General features: G+C 39.6%; 1 protein-coding gene across 5 annotated transcripts in view; it reads right to left on the bottom strand.

The window, feature by feature from the left end:
• The window catches only part of DISC1 (DISC1 scaffold protein), a 188,545-nt gene that overhangs the window by 160,127 nt on the left and 11,518 nt on the right, over positions 1-16,900 (bottom strand). For 4 of the 5 annotated variants that reach the window (XR_014850833.1, XM_085055473.1, XM_085055476.1 and 1 more), the window contains exons 2-3: positions 8,147-9,132; positions 4,568-4,637 (exon numbers count right to left, since the gene is read on the bottom strand). Coding sequence is in view for 4 of the 5 variants with exons in the window: in XM_085055473.1 (XP_084911599.1) it covers positions 4,568-4,637; positions 8,147-9,132 (1,056 nt within the window). In the remaining variant the exon portion in view is untranslated. Of the gene's footprint in view, positions 1-4,567; positions 4,638-8,146; positions 9,133-10,641; positions 10,727-16,900 lie in introns of all 5 variants that reach the window. The other variant, XM_085055474.1, reaches the window with a different exon arrangement.

Genomic DNA, 16,900 nt, shown 5'->3' with positions numbered 1-16,900 from the left:
TGCTCCTCCTGTCATGCTGGACTGATGAGTTGCTCTGGTCTGCTCAATGACCTTCACTGAACAATCCTAACTCTGAATATAATCTGATTCCATGAGGGAATTAGCATTCCCTACCAGTTGCAAGCAAAGAATATTTTTCTTTAAAAAATAATTATAACAATTTCAAAGAATCAGTAGCTCTGCAGAAACTTTTTTCTAAGTAACAAGATGGCATGTGAGCCAGCAGTGGAGCTCAGCAGCAAGATTTGGTCCTGACAGTTACCAACCCATTTGCTTCTTGCATCAGGCAAGGTTGAGGAGCTCAAGCAGCAAAGAACAGGAAAAAGGTTTTCAAATGTTTGGGCAATAGATTTGTACTGAGCAAAATACACTTGCTCTCACTGCAAGCATAACTCCCACAGACACAAAATACACAGTCTTTTTTTTTTTTTCCTCCTGTATTGAGCAGTGTGTTTAACCTTGGAGCTGTCAAGCTCCATCATGAATAATGAGCCATGACAACACTCCAAGTGATCCTTAGAGAACAGACCAATTTTTCCTATATGCTATGCAAGGCAAAATGCTTATATTCCCATGGTACAGTACCTGCTTTGAAAATATACAGTAATATGGCCATCAAGAGGAGACCACAAGTAAATACAGAAAAAAAAAAAAATCACTTGTTTCCTGATATTTCAGCGCCTAAAAACAGAATGACCAATGAAACATATAACATCCTAACAGTTCCTATTTAAAATTATACCAGGACTGAGGAGATTAGTCTCACTGAATATGCATTTCACACAGCCATTCCACAGCTGAGGAACATCTGCACTTGAAACAATCCATGACAGCTACAGCTTGAAGACAGAACACCCTGCAGGTTTCACAGCACCCTGACCTCTAGCAAATGAGCACCAGTGTGGGACACGGGGTTAGTCTCAGCCCCAAGCAGCCTCCAGCGCTCTTGGAACAAACACAGCTCCCACCCCACACACATGGCACTGCCAGAAAGTGTAGGAAAAATGTAATTATCTGAATGACTGATTGAAGCACCTCTACATCAACACCCTAACCATGCCAAGGCAGGTCTTTCAGAAGGCACAGCACCGGTAAACAAGCAATGGCAAGAGTAATTTCTGCTGTGCACCTCTCAAGCCTAAGCGGAGGAGGAAGACAGAAAATAGATTCACCTAAAGAAAGGAAAAACTAGGAAGAAACAAGCTGAAGACTTAAACAGGCATTCCCTTGTCTCTTAAACAACAATGGAGGGTTGTGGTTGCCCTTAAAAAAATCATCCCTCATTCAGGACATAAATGCTAATTCATTAACATTAACTTGGAAGACACCAAGTTCGCTAACAGCTCAAGCAGCATGCATTTATCCCATGTTTCTGCAAGGGGGAAAAACAAATACATCCTTTTTCCTGACCTGTTTGCAACAAGGTATTTGTCCATGGTTTTGTAGGGGGAAAAGCTTGCCTTTATTTCTGTGTCATTTCCTAGTCCTGTTGCCACAGTGCATCCCTTTTCCCTCTCTGTAGGGGTACCACTTTACTTATAATTCAGTTTCAATGGTTACCATAAACTACAGGAGCTTTCAAAAAGCTCTGTACAGCAGGAAAGCAACAATGTCAAACCTGTGATGCTCGCCTTTCCTTAAGGTGTGAAGTTTGCAGCATCAGACAGCAGAAACTAATTCTGAGCACTTACAGGAGTTTTCAGTGCTAACACATCTCCCTCCCACCAAGAGGCCTTCCCTGCAAGACTAGATGACTCTTGAAGAGCTGGAATCAGAAAATCTCTCGAGTTTCTTCACTATGAATCTGGAGAGGAGACTCTACTACCCAAGCAATAGTTACACATGATAATATATTAATTGGCAATTTAATTTTCCACTTGGGAATCTACCTACTCATATCCCTTATCCACCTGCTCTCCTTCCCCTCTCCTTACTTCTTCCATGTCCAGGGCATTTCACAGCTATTCACATCACATTAGATCTATCCTTCCCCTGCAGTGCTCCCAAATGAGCAAGACCTGTGCTGTCACCACACACAGCATTATCATCATCTCTGGTTCAAAATGGTTCTGCTTCTAACAGAGGACTCACCCTATACTCAAAGTCATTCCCCAGATTACAGGATCAGAAATTTTCTTCCTAGCATTATAGTTAAAATGTCCTCTGTCTTCCCCACGCACCATGTCCATTTCTCCCACTCCCTGATAACATGCTGCCTTTATGCCCCAACATCACAGCTCTGCACATTTAGCAATTCCATTCCCTGCTAGCAATATTTGGCAATAAGATCCCTTTAAAGAAGGCTAATTACAGATTTCACTTGAACAGAAATTGGTACTGAGCCAACCTGTAAACTCTAACAAGCTTTCAAACTTCACAACAGGGAAGACTTTGTTCTCCATCAGGAGTAGCAACATAGCTCTAAAAGCAAAAGTGGAAAGCTTTGCCACTGCAAGATGAGGAAGGAGGGTCACAGCTCTGATTCTCCTTGTAGCACTGCACCTTCTCTGTGCAACTCTTTCCGTGAAGATATACTGCCTGTGTCTCACAAAAGGAAAACTAAGGAAGCTAGATCAGCTACCATGAAAATAATGAAAAGCAGTCACAAAAAAACCCCCAGTTGAGAGTTGTATCCGAAGTGGAACAAAGACCAGTATGACAGAAAGCATATGACAGAAAGGACAAGGACTCAAAAGCTAGGAATTGATAAAATTAAGGATGCCTGGTCCCATACATGCATGTAGCATGCCATTTTCTGAGAACAACAGTATCAAGATGGACTTCTAGTTTTCAAAGGGATGGAAGAACCCAAGTCAATCTCAAGCATCTCAGCACCTAGCCCCATATCAGGACAAATGTTTTCTGTCTGCGTATGTCAGTCTTAGCACAGAAAACAGCAATCCCATCTGTAGATTCTACTTAGCATTTTTTCTCTCTGTGCCTACAGCACCTGGTGAAATAACTTTTCAGCCAGACCACTTTTCCGAGGGGAATTAAAGCAGGATTCCACAAACCACCCTCTGTGCCAACTAGGTGTGCTAACCCTGCTTGATAACTATGGTGGAATTGAAAAGGTTAAAAGGATGAAGTAATGGTCAACAGAAGACTGGTCCTGTTTTAAGGATACCAGACTAGTGCCCAGGAAAACTACACAAGAGTTTTCTGTGAGAGATTCAACACAATTCATAATTTTTCCCTGCGGTCAATGACTAGATTGCATCCCATGGAGATGTCACACCTGATACACTGAAATACTGCTGTCTGACTGGCTGACTGCCTGGAGAATTCCAGCTGGAATCTGCAGTAACCATGCACACCGAGTACACAGCTCTTGGGAAGTCTCCAGCTGTGAGCTCAACACACATGCACTTAAAACCAAGAGTTATGAGAGTTACACATGTAAAGCACACACATCAATAATGTCTATTTGACAGAGATTAAACCTGTAAGTATCTACTACATACTCAAATTTTAACATACCTAAAGGTTTTCCCCTTTAGGAGATGCCACACTAAAAGAATGACTTGTGACAGTAGCAGACTCTTCTCCTATATACAGGCAGGTCTTTAGGAGGCCAACAGAACCACTCCTGCAAAAGAACTACACACCCACCCTGCAGACACTATTAAAACACATTTTCATCATCTTGGGGACATCTTTCAGGGCAGAAAGCAGAGTCATGGCTTCAAGTGCAAAGCATCATACATTAATTTTGAAAGGCAAACTGCAAGTCTGAGCACTGCCTAATTCCTAAAAGCCAAGAATAAAAAAGTGGCAGCAAAGGAGCTGTCTTTTTTCCACCCTTTTTCTCTGAAGTCACCATGCAGATTTTAGTGAAATGTTTGCAGGTTCTTCCAACTGAAGATAGATCTAGCAGGGAGAACTTAGAACCTTGAGATTATCAAAATATGAGTAGCTGAACACAGATACAAAAATATTCAATAAGAAACCCAATGTGTGTTAGTAGATGCTTTAATTATTAACGTGCACAAACACAAAGTTCAGCAGAAGTGATGAGGCATTTCAAAGAAAAAGCATTATTCAAAGATAGATATTTGCCAGCAGCTGTATTACCACCATATTCTCTAGTTGATTTTGATTGAACTCAGTGGACATCAACTTAATCCCACAGGACAGTATCATTCACTTCTGTAATAGCTACTGACCTTATTTCTATGAGCTCTGTTGTAGTGTCATGACTAAATGTGGCAAGCAGCAAATCTCACTCTGTCAGCAGCCAGTGCCTGTCCATCCTCTTTTTGAAGCTTTCACTCTTTTCTGCATTTTTTTTAGTCATGCTGCTTCAAAACAGCTGATCCAGATGGTGCGTATTTGAATATCAACCTTCCCACATGGTGATGTGGCTCAAGAAAATAAAAACTGTTGCTACCTGCTGCTGACCTACTTTGTTTCCTGCCATACAACCGAATAAACAATACAGTTGATTGAACTAGTTTTCCTATCTACTCACTGCTATGTAGGAAATACAAAATAAAACTAATAGAGGAAGAACGAAAGAAAAGAAAAAAGCAGCATGTGGTGGGGAGTAGGGAGGAGCAATTCTCACCTCTATCATAGTCATCTTCCTCTATTGCTTTTTCCTGAAGCCTCTGAAGCTGTAAGATCAAGGATTTTAACTGTGAAAAGAAAAAAAGTTAATTATTAAGAAGCTGCATTAAAAAAATATACAGACTATTAACCTCTATATAATATAAATTTAATGGATTATTACATCACTACAATGGCAAAATTTTGATAGTTAAGCCTAGTATTTGTTAAGCAGACAGACCTATTTGAAAGTCAGCTTAACTGCAGAGACTTGAGCCAAGCATGGCTTTAGTCCAAACACATACAGAGAATAACAAATGATATTTCTTGAAAAGCAAAGGAGATTGTGTGATCGCAGGATAAATCGCAGGAAAAATCATGTGATTTTTCACCCTTTGAATAAATGAAAGTAGGATTATTAGAGGATTCTGACATCTGCTTCTGAACACATTGTACCTAACAGTATATTCCCAAGCCCATTCTGACATTTTTTTACCCAAGTTTTGCACAGAACAAATATAAAATTTCCATATGCAAACCACATTTCATTCTAAAATCGAAATGCAGTATGAGTATTTTGGAACAGGTATACTCATGTTATGGGTCAGAAAAGAGTGTTGATATGCAACAAAAAAAGTTTCACTAAAATACAATTTAGGCTCACCTACAAAATGTTGATATTTGCATTTTCAGTTCACAATGCAAATGTTAGATGAGGAAAAAAAGCAGAACACCAAGAATACCTGAACCACACATAGAGTGGTCTCTCACATTACAAAAGAAACTTACCATAATAAAGTTTTATTTCAAATGCTAATGGTTCTCTACGATAACATCAAGAGTCTGGACCAAAGCTCTACATTTACTCAAAACTTGTAAGGTTTTTTACAAGTTTTTGCTGCTAAAAGAAATTGGTTAGAAGGTAGGTTTAGTCCTCTCTTCATTGCCACGACAGCCATAGCCTAACACAGCTGCAGTTACAAGACTGGAATGTGTTTCTCATTAAAATTATGCATGACCTGTACCAAACAAGGCACTATCAGCACTGAAAAAGGTGAGCCTGGAGAAAGAAGCAGCATATATTCTCAAAATCCCAAAACCTGAAAGTGCTTGCGAGAGCACTAAAATCCATACTGTGGACATTCTGCATTTACAAAATATTTCCCTCCCCCTTGAACCTCTTTCATATTTAATCCCCATATTTAAACTCTAAATTGCATAGAGAAAAATAGGTACAGCCAGTCAACAACTTAGTAGAAGCACTCCGTTATCACGACTACACATCAATGTACAAATGAGACAATCAACACACAAACCTTTAAATTCAGGATATCCCTCTAAATATGGTATGAGAAAGTAGACTAGTAGGAAAAGAACTTTAAAAATCAAACCAGAAAAGTATCTAAAAATGTTTGATTAATAATAGGCTATAGGGTGCTCCACAAGAAAAACAAACAAAAACACAGTATACATTCCCATTTCTTCTAGGCTTTACTTTGTTTCAGTTGCCACTTCCTGAAACTCAAATCTTTTTTCACTGAGGCTGGTGAGGAATGTGAATGATACTGAAAGGAGGAGCTCTGAACCCCCACCATAAATTATTTTCTGTGTTTTATGCCTGACTTTTTATAGAGTTTTAAAGAAGCCTGCAGTAGAAATGATTCAAGTGACACTTTTTTCATATATGTGATGTATAACAACCATCTATACTGAGAGTACAGCTCTGCTGCTGCTGGCAGTGTTTATTCTATCATGCACTACAGTGGCAGGTCATTTACAGTCTGCTTGGGTACCACAGCTCAGGCACGCCCACGGCAAACTGACTGATGCTGCCACAGCAAAGTGCTTTCTGTTTGCAGGCTGGGGAGGCATTTGGAGCTCAACTAATCAGAGACCTGCTTCTGCTTCAGCATGGCATGTCCTACATGTGTACCAGATGAAGATCACTTTTTAAGTACAGAGAAGGCATAATTTTAACAACTTTGGTATTGTCTCCTTTGCTCCTTTCTGAAAACTTTGAGACTTACTCATTATCATTACAATAGGAAGGTGCTTTAAATTAAACACACACAACTGGCTAACCAAGGGCAAAGACATCTGAGGGCACAAATCCCCAGTTCTCCATTCAATGAATTAATGAATACAGAAATTAAAGATAGCAATGTTTCTTTTGTGCCTATCAAATAAGCAATACTGAAAAGAAAGAAAAATAACTTCCTATTTTGATTGCATTAAATAATCCCAAATTTGCAGTTAATTAATTTCCCAAACCATCCCAGACTATGGGCACATTGGAATTCCAGGCATGAAACCAAAGAAATTGCTCCATGTCAATGTGTGTGAACTGTACATAAGAGAACCTAGTTTGAGTTCTACACACATCATGTATGAAAAGAAAGTATCAGAGAGCATCGTAAGCCCGGGTCAGATGTCATGGTAAGCAAAGAAAGAATAAAAGTTTCTTAGCCTTCTGTCTTACCCAGACAGCAGGTTTGTGCAAAGTCTCTCCAGAGCAGGCTTTTTCATTAGGCCTAAAGACAATACAGTGCATCTCAGCAGGCATGTGTCTTTTTGAAGGCAATCAAAAAACTCAGGCACCAGTGAGACAATTTAAAAAAAAAAAAAAAATTAAAAAACCCCACAGACAAACCAACAACCCAACAAACAAACACGCAACAAAACCCCCACCACCCACTCAGTGCACCTTGAACAAATTAGTGAAATCCATTCTGTCCATATTAATCTCTGGATTACTGCTCCCTGCACGCACAAGGAAGCCAAGACTTGGCTCCTTTGATCAGGTAAGCTCAGAATGGTTTTCCTCCAATGCCCACCCTACCATCATGAAAATGTAACACAGCTGATCCTTCTTAAAGTTTCCTCACCCCTATCCTGAGCACAGTGAATGACATTGACTGTATATGTTGTAGGTATAAATGTGCACAACATACACATTATATCTGCATAATATGCATAAATGCAGAACAAGCCTCCTGACTCACCAGCCCACTACTCCTCTGGGGTGGAAGGGCAAAAGAAAAAAGGGTCAGTTCCCAACTGGAGACAAAGAGGGACTTGACCCCCATTTCTTTTCATGTGGAGAGAGCACCTATCAGATTACAGACTGCAGACTAGTTTCCAGACTACTTTCACACAGTTGCCTCATTCCTAGAAATCTTTGGCTCAACTTAAACATTTCCAATTAAAAAGTTTAGTGTTGTTAAATCATGATACTTCAAGAAAAGAGTTCTTACCACCCCACAATTTTATATTACATATACCCCAAACTGCAGACAAAACAGCCACCTGTGAAAAGAAATGGTACTTATTGAAGTCAGTAACTGATGTGTGATGTTAGAAAAGTGAGGATCAAAGTTTTAGTAGAACATAGAATAGGATACTGCAACAACATCACCTATTTTTAAGAACCAAACAAAACCTGTTATCTCATTTTTATCATGCAGAGCACTACTGTGAAACTCTGAACAAAGGCCACAAAAGCCAGGAGTGTCTGAACTCCTACATAAACTTTGATTTTGGCACTATAAATAAAAACATTTGGAGAAAGAGGAATGAAAAACGAGGTGAGATTACTGACCTTTAATGTAGTGCGGTTGCCAAGCAAGCAATCCTGTAGCACTGGTTCATATTTTTTCATCAAAGTATCCCAGTTATGGTCACTAACAGTAAAGCTACTTTCATAGCCTGAGGTGACAGAAGAGCCAGCAGATGCTCCATCTGAGGAATCTGTAGAATATGAAATTGTTGCATCTATATCCGAGAGAGAGACATTCTCACAGTCCTGTAATTTATCATTTACTGGGTTCTCATGTTCATGCCACAAACCCTCACCGGACCTGGAGAAGCAACACAAATTTTTCAAGTTCTCATGAATTTGAGCCATTTCTTCTGGCTTCTGCAGATTTCCTGTGGTTTTGGGATGCAGAACAATCTCAGCTTCCTCCACAGATTTGCCTTCAACATCATTTATTCCAGAGGCCGAGTTCAGGGAGAGCTGTATGAAGCTGAAACTTGAACTAAAACTATCATGTGCACCATCAGAATGAGAAATACCATCTCTGTTTTGATATTCACAGTTGTTATTCACTTCTGTCCGATCCAAAGCATACATGCTTGGGGGCTTGCTCACTTTAGTGCTGTGGCTTTTCTGATGTGTGCAGCACACAGCAGAAGCATCCCCTTTGCCTGTTGTGGCAGCAGGGTAATCCCCAATCACTGTGCTTTCTGACCGTGGACTATTGCAACATGAAAGATTTTCGCAGCATCCTGGTGTATTTCCAGCAGTGGCCAGTGCTGTTACCCCATCAGCAGGAACCACAGCACTACTCACTGCACCACAGCGCAGGAACTCCAAGTTATTTTGGCACTGTCTGTGCAGAGCACAGCTCTCTGAGCCTCCACAGTGCTGCCTGCCATGCTGGAGCTCTGCTGGGCTCAACGGTGAGCAGGCACCAAGGGACTGAAACTCGAGCTGTCGCTGAACTTCTGGCCTCATGTATCCAGGTCTTCTTGCCAGCTTCTTCTTACGAAGAGAGCTCACTGGCATTAATTGCTGGTGATCATCTGAGGGAGGGAGAAAAAGTCAGTAAGTGCTTCTGCAGTTTCCTAGGCTTAACATACTGTAGCACCTGAAAACAGTTGTTTCTGAAATTTCAAGTTCCGCATCGTTTTCCATTTCAAGAAAACAAAGACACTGACCATGCTGCAGATAGAGAACAGTGCGTATATTCATTCACTTTCTAAAGAGTTTGCACCTGTTTTTATGTGCACTCACTAACAATCTCCTCCATCAGGACACAAACCTGGGTACAATGAATCCCATCATCTTCCTTATTCACAATATCACTCTGCTTTTTCATTCTCAACTTGTTTAACAGCACGCTGAAGCACAGACTCGGTTTAAGTTGCTCTGATCCAAAATGATTTCAAATTTACAAGCACATCTAAGATAGGACTGGATCTGCATCCAAAAAAGGTGAGAAGCATACTCACAAAGAAATTTTGTTCGTAACCTGTTGTTGCTGGGTGTTCAGTCTCTTTTGCTCACACCCACGTTTTAACCCTATGAGTAGCAAGTGGTTCAGATTCTGCTGCCATAACAGATCCAGCTGTAACATCCTATGGTTGCAGATGTTGGTCTAATGAGATATTGTGCAAGTTGTCATTTAGATTTATGATACTACCTATGGTCCAAAATGTAAATTTAAAGGAAAAGCTTTGCATGCATAACCACCAATCCTAGAAAACTAATACTTAGTAGCATTACTGAAGTATTAATATCATTAAGAAGCAGCCTCTGCTCAGTAACTTGATTTCCTTACACATACCTTATTTACATAGATGAAAAGATAAATCTGCTGTTTGCAGAGAATATGAAAACAAACAAAAAAAAAACAAACCCAAACCAGATAAAAAGATCACAGTGAACACTGAAAGACAGAGATCAGAATGGAATGAAATGTCTGTGTTTTCTGTATATTTTTATACATGTATTATTGGTAAAAGATTACATGGTGACTACTTGCATTTTCTCATGGATTTACTGCTAGTTAAAAGGTATTCCATTTGTCTGTCCTGCACAACAGGAATCAATGGGAATACAAGCTCTGCGCTATCATCCATTTTCTAACACAGAAACATATTGACTGGACCTATTTGACAGAATCACTTTCAAGGGGTCTGATGCCTAGTTGAATTATGCCCTCTATTAGCTGCCCTCTACTCACTGAAACAGAATCAACTCAGTGTTATAAATAGCCATATCACCCACACAGAGCTCTTTCAAAAACACAAATTTCCAATTTTTTTCTTTATATTTAACATTACTCTCTAATTACAACCCTTTGTCAGTTTTTACATTGACAGATATGCACATATTCTAAGCTACTCAGCAACTCCTAACACAGGCCTCATACACACCTCATTCCAACAACATCCTATACAAGAATTTCAGCATTAGACCCAAAACTTCCCAGGAGAATTTTCCCAACATTCATTACATTCTCTCCAAATAACCTTCAACAAAAGCAATTTATACATTTTTCCATACACTCAAATAGTGGCACATCTCACCATGGGACTGCAGTTAAGCTTCTGTATTCTGCTTCCTATCACCATAAATTAGAATATCCCAGCTGTCTCTTACATTCTCTTTTGTCTGAGGAAAAAAAGCATCACAGAAATCAGAAGTAAAAAAGGTCATGGAGTCCACCAGCCTGTCTACTATAAAAAGACAGTGAAATGCTGCACTGGGAGTAACTTAACAAAAGTCTCAACAAACAGGAATCACTCTTGGAGCAAGAGAACAAAAAACTGAACAGAATTTTCTTTAGAAATTAATTCTTCTAGTTTAATTACAATACAACAGCCTAAATTTTACTTCAGCAGAAGAAATCAGCCATGCATTAAAAAGTCATTCTAAGACTGTATATATTCCATGGCCATTTAAAAAGGCCAGTCATGGGCTTTGTCTGTAAAAACACAAAAAATTCTCTGGTTTAATTAAAATCAGTTTAAAATTGATCTCACTAAATCACTATGAATTTCTAAAGCAGACAGATAACTGCAGGTCTTTAAACACCAAATTTAAACTAAGCTAATGTAAATAAGGTTTAAATTGGCCAAAACATTAGATATTCACACCAAGTGAACTGGATGCAATTCTAAAAACAGTTGGAGCCAAAGGGGTACAATTCCAGTACCCTGAACAGCATCACACACAGCCCATGGATCACTGTACTCCTCACAGGGTTCACAGATAACCCTCTAGACAGGTTTGCATTCAGCTCTTCACAGAGTACAGGTGTGTCTCCTGGCAAGTCCAGCAGCACAAACCACTCAGCTGCATACCAGAACAGAGTTATACTCAGGGTTAGAGTTAGGCCAAGCCATGAGCCATCTGGAGGATGCTACGAGGAGAGAGCTGCAGGTCCTTCACCCCAGTGTGGCAGCCCCTGAGGGAGCAAGGCAGAGTGGGCAGAGACAGAGCTGGGACCAACATGAACATGGACACTCACACCTTCCCCAGAGGAAAAGGGAGGTCCCAGCCTGATCCCCATCTCCAGCTAGAGAGCACTCACAGTGCTCTCAGCCATCACAAAACCCAGTCAGGAAGTTACTATTGCCTTGGGTGTACTGTTTGGGCACTGTTTACCATTGTGCCATGTCCCTGTTCTCAAGATTAGAATAATTTTAGTTGTTTATTATCTCATATCTGAAATACAGTTATGTAAACTCTCTGCATAGCCTTCCAACCATAGCTTGCTTTGGCTGCATGTCAGATCGAGAAATTACACTGAACCACTTCAGCTAGCTTGCCAAAAAAAAAAAAAAAAAAAAAGACAAGCCTTAAATTCTTCTCATCATTACCTCAGTTTGAAGAACATCAACCAACTGTTGGCAATCAACTACAAGATTATCAGAATGGAAACAACTGGAGGCAATTTTAAAACCCTGCACTATATTGTATCATGCATTGTATGAGACATGCACTTAGAGAGAAAAGCCACTAATGGAAGAGACTTTAAATTGTAATATTAAAAATCAACTTTTTAAAAAATACATTTTACAATCTTAGAAGATGATTTAACATATTTTAATAAAAGGTATATACAAATTACTTCAAATTCAGTTATGAAAGCTCAGAAATATTAACAGCTCTTTCACCACAGCAATCTTTCCTGATGACCAACATTTCATAAAAAATAACAGTTCAGATCCAGAGCAGAGGGAAAAAGAAGATAGTCTATTGCTGTAAAGCAATGTCATTCATATCTTAGTTGCACCAGTGAGATGAAGGAGGGAGGTGAAGCCTAAGAGCATTTCCCACTGATGGAAAGAGCACATTCTCTTGTACTCAACCCTGACACTGAAGGACAGCAAAACAGCAATCTAATTTATTTTAGATCATCAGTCTTTATTATCAGCCACAAAAGTGTCAGTTCAGTTTTGGTTAACCAAATGTTCTAACAGTATCTGTGGATGAAAAGGTGTAAATACCTTACATTTTTGTTAAGTCAAATAAGGTTTTATAGATCAGAAACTCTGAAGTGTTCACCTCCCCTCTCCTGCTTTAAGCATGTAATGAAGAATGCTTACAGGTTCATTTGAGTTCTCCCAGTTCTAAAAATAGCTCAACTCTCTGAATACACCTATATTATACACGGTTCATTTTTATTAGAATAACAAATTCATCTTCAGAGCATTTGTGGGTGGTAACTGTGATGTGGAAGAAAAGGTATTTGGTCATATTCAAAGACAACTATCAAAGCAGTGCTCCAAGCAATTTCTTGTAGTGTTGCTGTTAAGGAAGCCTTAAACACCTGCATCAAACTATACACAAAGTTAGAGAGATACAAATATTTACTACTTACTAACATACACACATGAATGTTTAACCTATCAGAAACAAAAATGAACCATTCTTGGAGATTAATCTGACATGACAATAACCATTATCATTCAGTTCCTATGTCCCAGAAATATGTAAAATGTTGCAGGTTCCTAATCAGTTATAGTTAGACTAGTTTGACAAATTTCAAAGACATCTCTAAATATGCAAAATAAGATTGCACTGATCTCAATACAGCCTGTGTTGAAACAAACAAGCACCATCTCTTTGCACAAGTAAGCTTTCAAAGAAAGTTTCTTTTGAATAAAGATTTTCATAACTCTTAAAATGTAAAGGTCTCACTCAGCTTTTTCATCTCACTTACCAAGTGTTAACTGTAACTGTAGTTTATCTAGCATTTTATAAAGTGTATCTATAGAAGGTAAGCATGGCTGAGCTACATTGTATTAGATATACTGATACAAATTATTTCCTCACCAAGGGTTTCTGTGATTTCTAAGGTCACTGACTGGGTTCAGTTATTCAACTGTTAATTTCCAAAACATCGCAAATAACATTCTCTGGAGTCATTAAGTGCATACCAGTTTCTATTCTTCATTAAAAAACACTTCAAAGTGTTGTGCATGGCAGAATCCTGAGTGATCTTTTTTAGCCAGGGTTTAAATAATTGTGTTTTTATTGACACACTCCCATAATGCATGTCATTGAGTTGTTACAATCAAGTCACTTACCTCCTTAATGCAACAACTCATTTAAAGCCATTTGATGAAACTGCAACACCTCTCTCTAGAATTAGAATCATAACAGCTGATGCTAATACGCCCATCAAATTTTTCCACCCCTCAAGAAATGAAAAAGCAGTTTAAACCTAATCTTGCCTTAACACTAAAAAAGAAAAAAAAAGTCTACCCAAAAGTAAGATAGCAAAAACAAGCATTTCCCATGGCAGTAACAATCACCTATTTAGTCAGGGGAATAAGAGAAATAACCCATTCCTCAATTATGTATCATACTTGTGTTTGGAACTCCTAAGACTTTAAAACACAACTGCACCTATCAGTATTCAGTAGTGCAGTGACTACACACAGAAGCAGGCTTTTTGCTAAAGTGCCTTGCTGAATCAGGGCCTAAGCGCTTTGATGTGACAAAAAGTATTTGAAAAGATTGGAAAGGCAGATTTCTACTTAGAAATTTAAGTATCCAACTTTGTATAAGTATGCAGTTGCACTGTGAAAGCCTGTTTGATAACTAATCACCCTATGGCTGGCAACCTGTGATCCAAGGCTTGGCTATTACAGGATATGGCATTCTTCCAAGCTGAATGAAAATTACACCATCCAACTTTTCCATTGAGCATTACAAGGAAACTCACTTTTTTGGCCTGAAAAGCAAGTGACCACATTCAGTCTAGAACAGCCAGATGTGATGATTCAATAAAGCAGGATAGCATCATACTGTCAAAAAAATTACGTTACCACTCTTTTTTGTTCTCATGCAGTCAACCACTATTACAGAAGTACCAAGCAGGGGAAAAAAAAAAAAAAAAAGCCAGGAAAGCCCAAGACCTTTGCAATAAACTTCAGTGTAAACCTGTTACTACACTTCACTTTTCAAATTCATCTCTGGCTGATGAGCCTCAAGCCAATCAATCACTCTCCAAACCCCCTTACACAGCTCAGTGATATATTCACCCAGCCCACTGATACCTGCCTTGGCCAGCTAGAACTGCCAAACTCACATCACCAGCTGCCTAACAGAACAGCTTTCATGCTCCCCAGTCATCACTAAACCTACACCCAGCCCAGTGATCCATCCTGTCAACCATCTGATGGACAACAAAACATCCCAGGGAAGAACACAAGCAGGTCTGGAAAAACAAGCCAGTGCCAGTACCGGGTGCCTTCAGCACAGTGAATAACAGAAGACACTTCCCCACAAATATCCAACCCAGGTTTTTCCAAGCCTGTGAGCATAATTCTTTTTAACTTATAGTTAAGTTATTGGGAATAATTTTTCCACTTTCCAAAGAGGCAGATGGACACACAAGTTGCAAGCCTACAGAGAATATTCACAACAGAGAACCAACGCTTATTTCAGGAGGTGGGGTGTGGGTGTGTGTAAGGTTTGTTCTTCTTCTTCCTGGGGAAAAACTCTTCTGTTCCCAGTTTTAATGCAAAAGTCTGTAGAGGTAGTCTATGCAAATGTTTTTATGTGGAGAGAACATGTGGTTCTTTCAGTCAAGATCTGACAACAGCTTTAAATATTACACAGAAATAGGAGAGCAAGGATGTTGCATAGAAACTGAAGTTTTCTTAGGTCATAAGTGGCAAACAACACTTAATGGGTTTGCAGTCATATCCCATAAAATCATTTCACCAAACACACATGAAACTATGAAACCAGTACACAGCAATTCTTTTCAGAGATGGTCTATTTAACACACCACACTTCTCTTTCATCACTCTGTCTACAGAGTGACAGTGTGGATTCCCACTACTTCTGCTCAGTCAGATCATCTACAGCAAGACTCCAATATAAAACTCTTCGGGCGGGGAGGGGAGGGAGGAATTTTAAAAAAAAAGTGAAGTGTGAGAGCACATTGACAGCAGTCAATTTCTAATTCAAGCACAGTTTGAATGCTCCAGCTTGGAGATTTGAATTTTTAATTTCACCAAGGGAGTGGGTTCCCAATTAAGCATCTGATGCACAGTCAGTCTGAAACCAGAATTGAGTTTACTGAAATAGAAAGTAATTTTCTCTTAACAGCTCAGTAGTGATCACATATAATGAAAATAAAACAACACGGCAGCCCCTATATTGCCAAGGGTGAGGAATCAGAAGGCTTTTAGCTTTACAATTCAATATCAAGGTCCCAGGACAAATGCTCCTCCTTTGCCTGCTGAAGGAAGTTCACCTTGTAGCCTCAGCCAGGCTGTCAGATGCAATGTCCACGCTGTCTAGGCAATGGTGCAAATGGAACGGAGCTCCAGACACCAGGAAAGCTGAGCACTAACTTCCCACAGAAAGCACAGCAGCTCAGGATGCAGATTAAACACAAGATACTCCAAAAGCCAAGCATGGACACAAACCACAGCTACAGCAATGTACAGGACATGAGGCCTACCTGCAGCTAGAGGAAAGGCAAAGAAGTGGTGCTGGTCCCTCACCCTGCACCCCTAAAAACAAAGTCTCAGGGCTTTACATGAAGCCCTACGACTCTTTATGCTCTGACAGAACTTCTGTACTCAGTATTCTTTGCTCTCTGCAGCTGCAGTTGTGTTGATACTTTTTCCAGATGGCAATAAATTGCCATTCCAAGTGGCAAGATGAAGATTCTCCAGTGAACCCACAAGGCACAGCCTGCAGCTCCACTCTCCTGTCCTCAATGCCTGCACAAGCAACTTCATTTAATGCAAATCCTTGCTAAATGCCATCAAATTGCTTGGCATCTGCAGATGTTATAACTTGTAAGGGGTCAAACTGAGTTCCAGCAAGCAGAGAGCGGTTCCCTTGGAGACCTTCACTGGTAAATGGGGAAGACACATACGATATCCCTTTTGAGACCTTCACTGAGAATATGCCTTGGCCTTTACAACTCTTACCCATGGCTGTAGACAGACAAAACAAAAGTTGGAAGTTTTACTGGGCCTGAGGACACAAAAGTGAAGATGTCAGCTATATAATTTTCCTACAGCATGGAGGAGAAAAGTAGGTTGTTCAGATGAAATCCTCAGATTATCTATGAACAGGTCACAGAAGAAGTACTATAGCAGATATTGCTGAAACAGCAGCAGAATACTAACCACAGGCAAGAACACCTCCCTTCTGGCAGAAATCACAGCTCCTTCTAAATACAGTGGAACAGAAGTCACTCTGCCTAGAGCAACTTAGATATCTTTAAAAAAAAAAAAGTTTAAGAAATTAGCATTCCAGGAAAGAATAGTTTCTCTGTAGAAGGTAGTGGCATTGAATTACAGAATT

The sequence above is a fragment of the Lichenostomus cassidix genome, chromosome 3 (genome assembly GCF_008360975.1).
Source record: "Lichenostomus cassidix isolate B80296 chromosome 3, HeHo_3.0, whole genome shotgun sequence".
NCBI classification, from domain to species: Eukaryota; Metazoa; Chordata; class Aves; order Passeriformes; family Meliphagidae; genus Lichenostomus; species Lichenostomus cassidix.
Note: the sequence above shows the minus strand (reverse complement) of the source record. Positions and strands in the feature narration are given on the sequence as shown.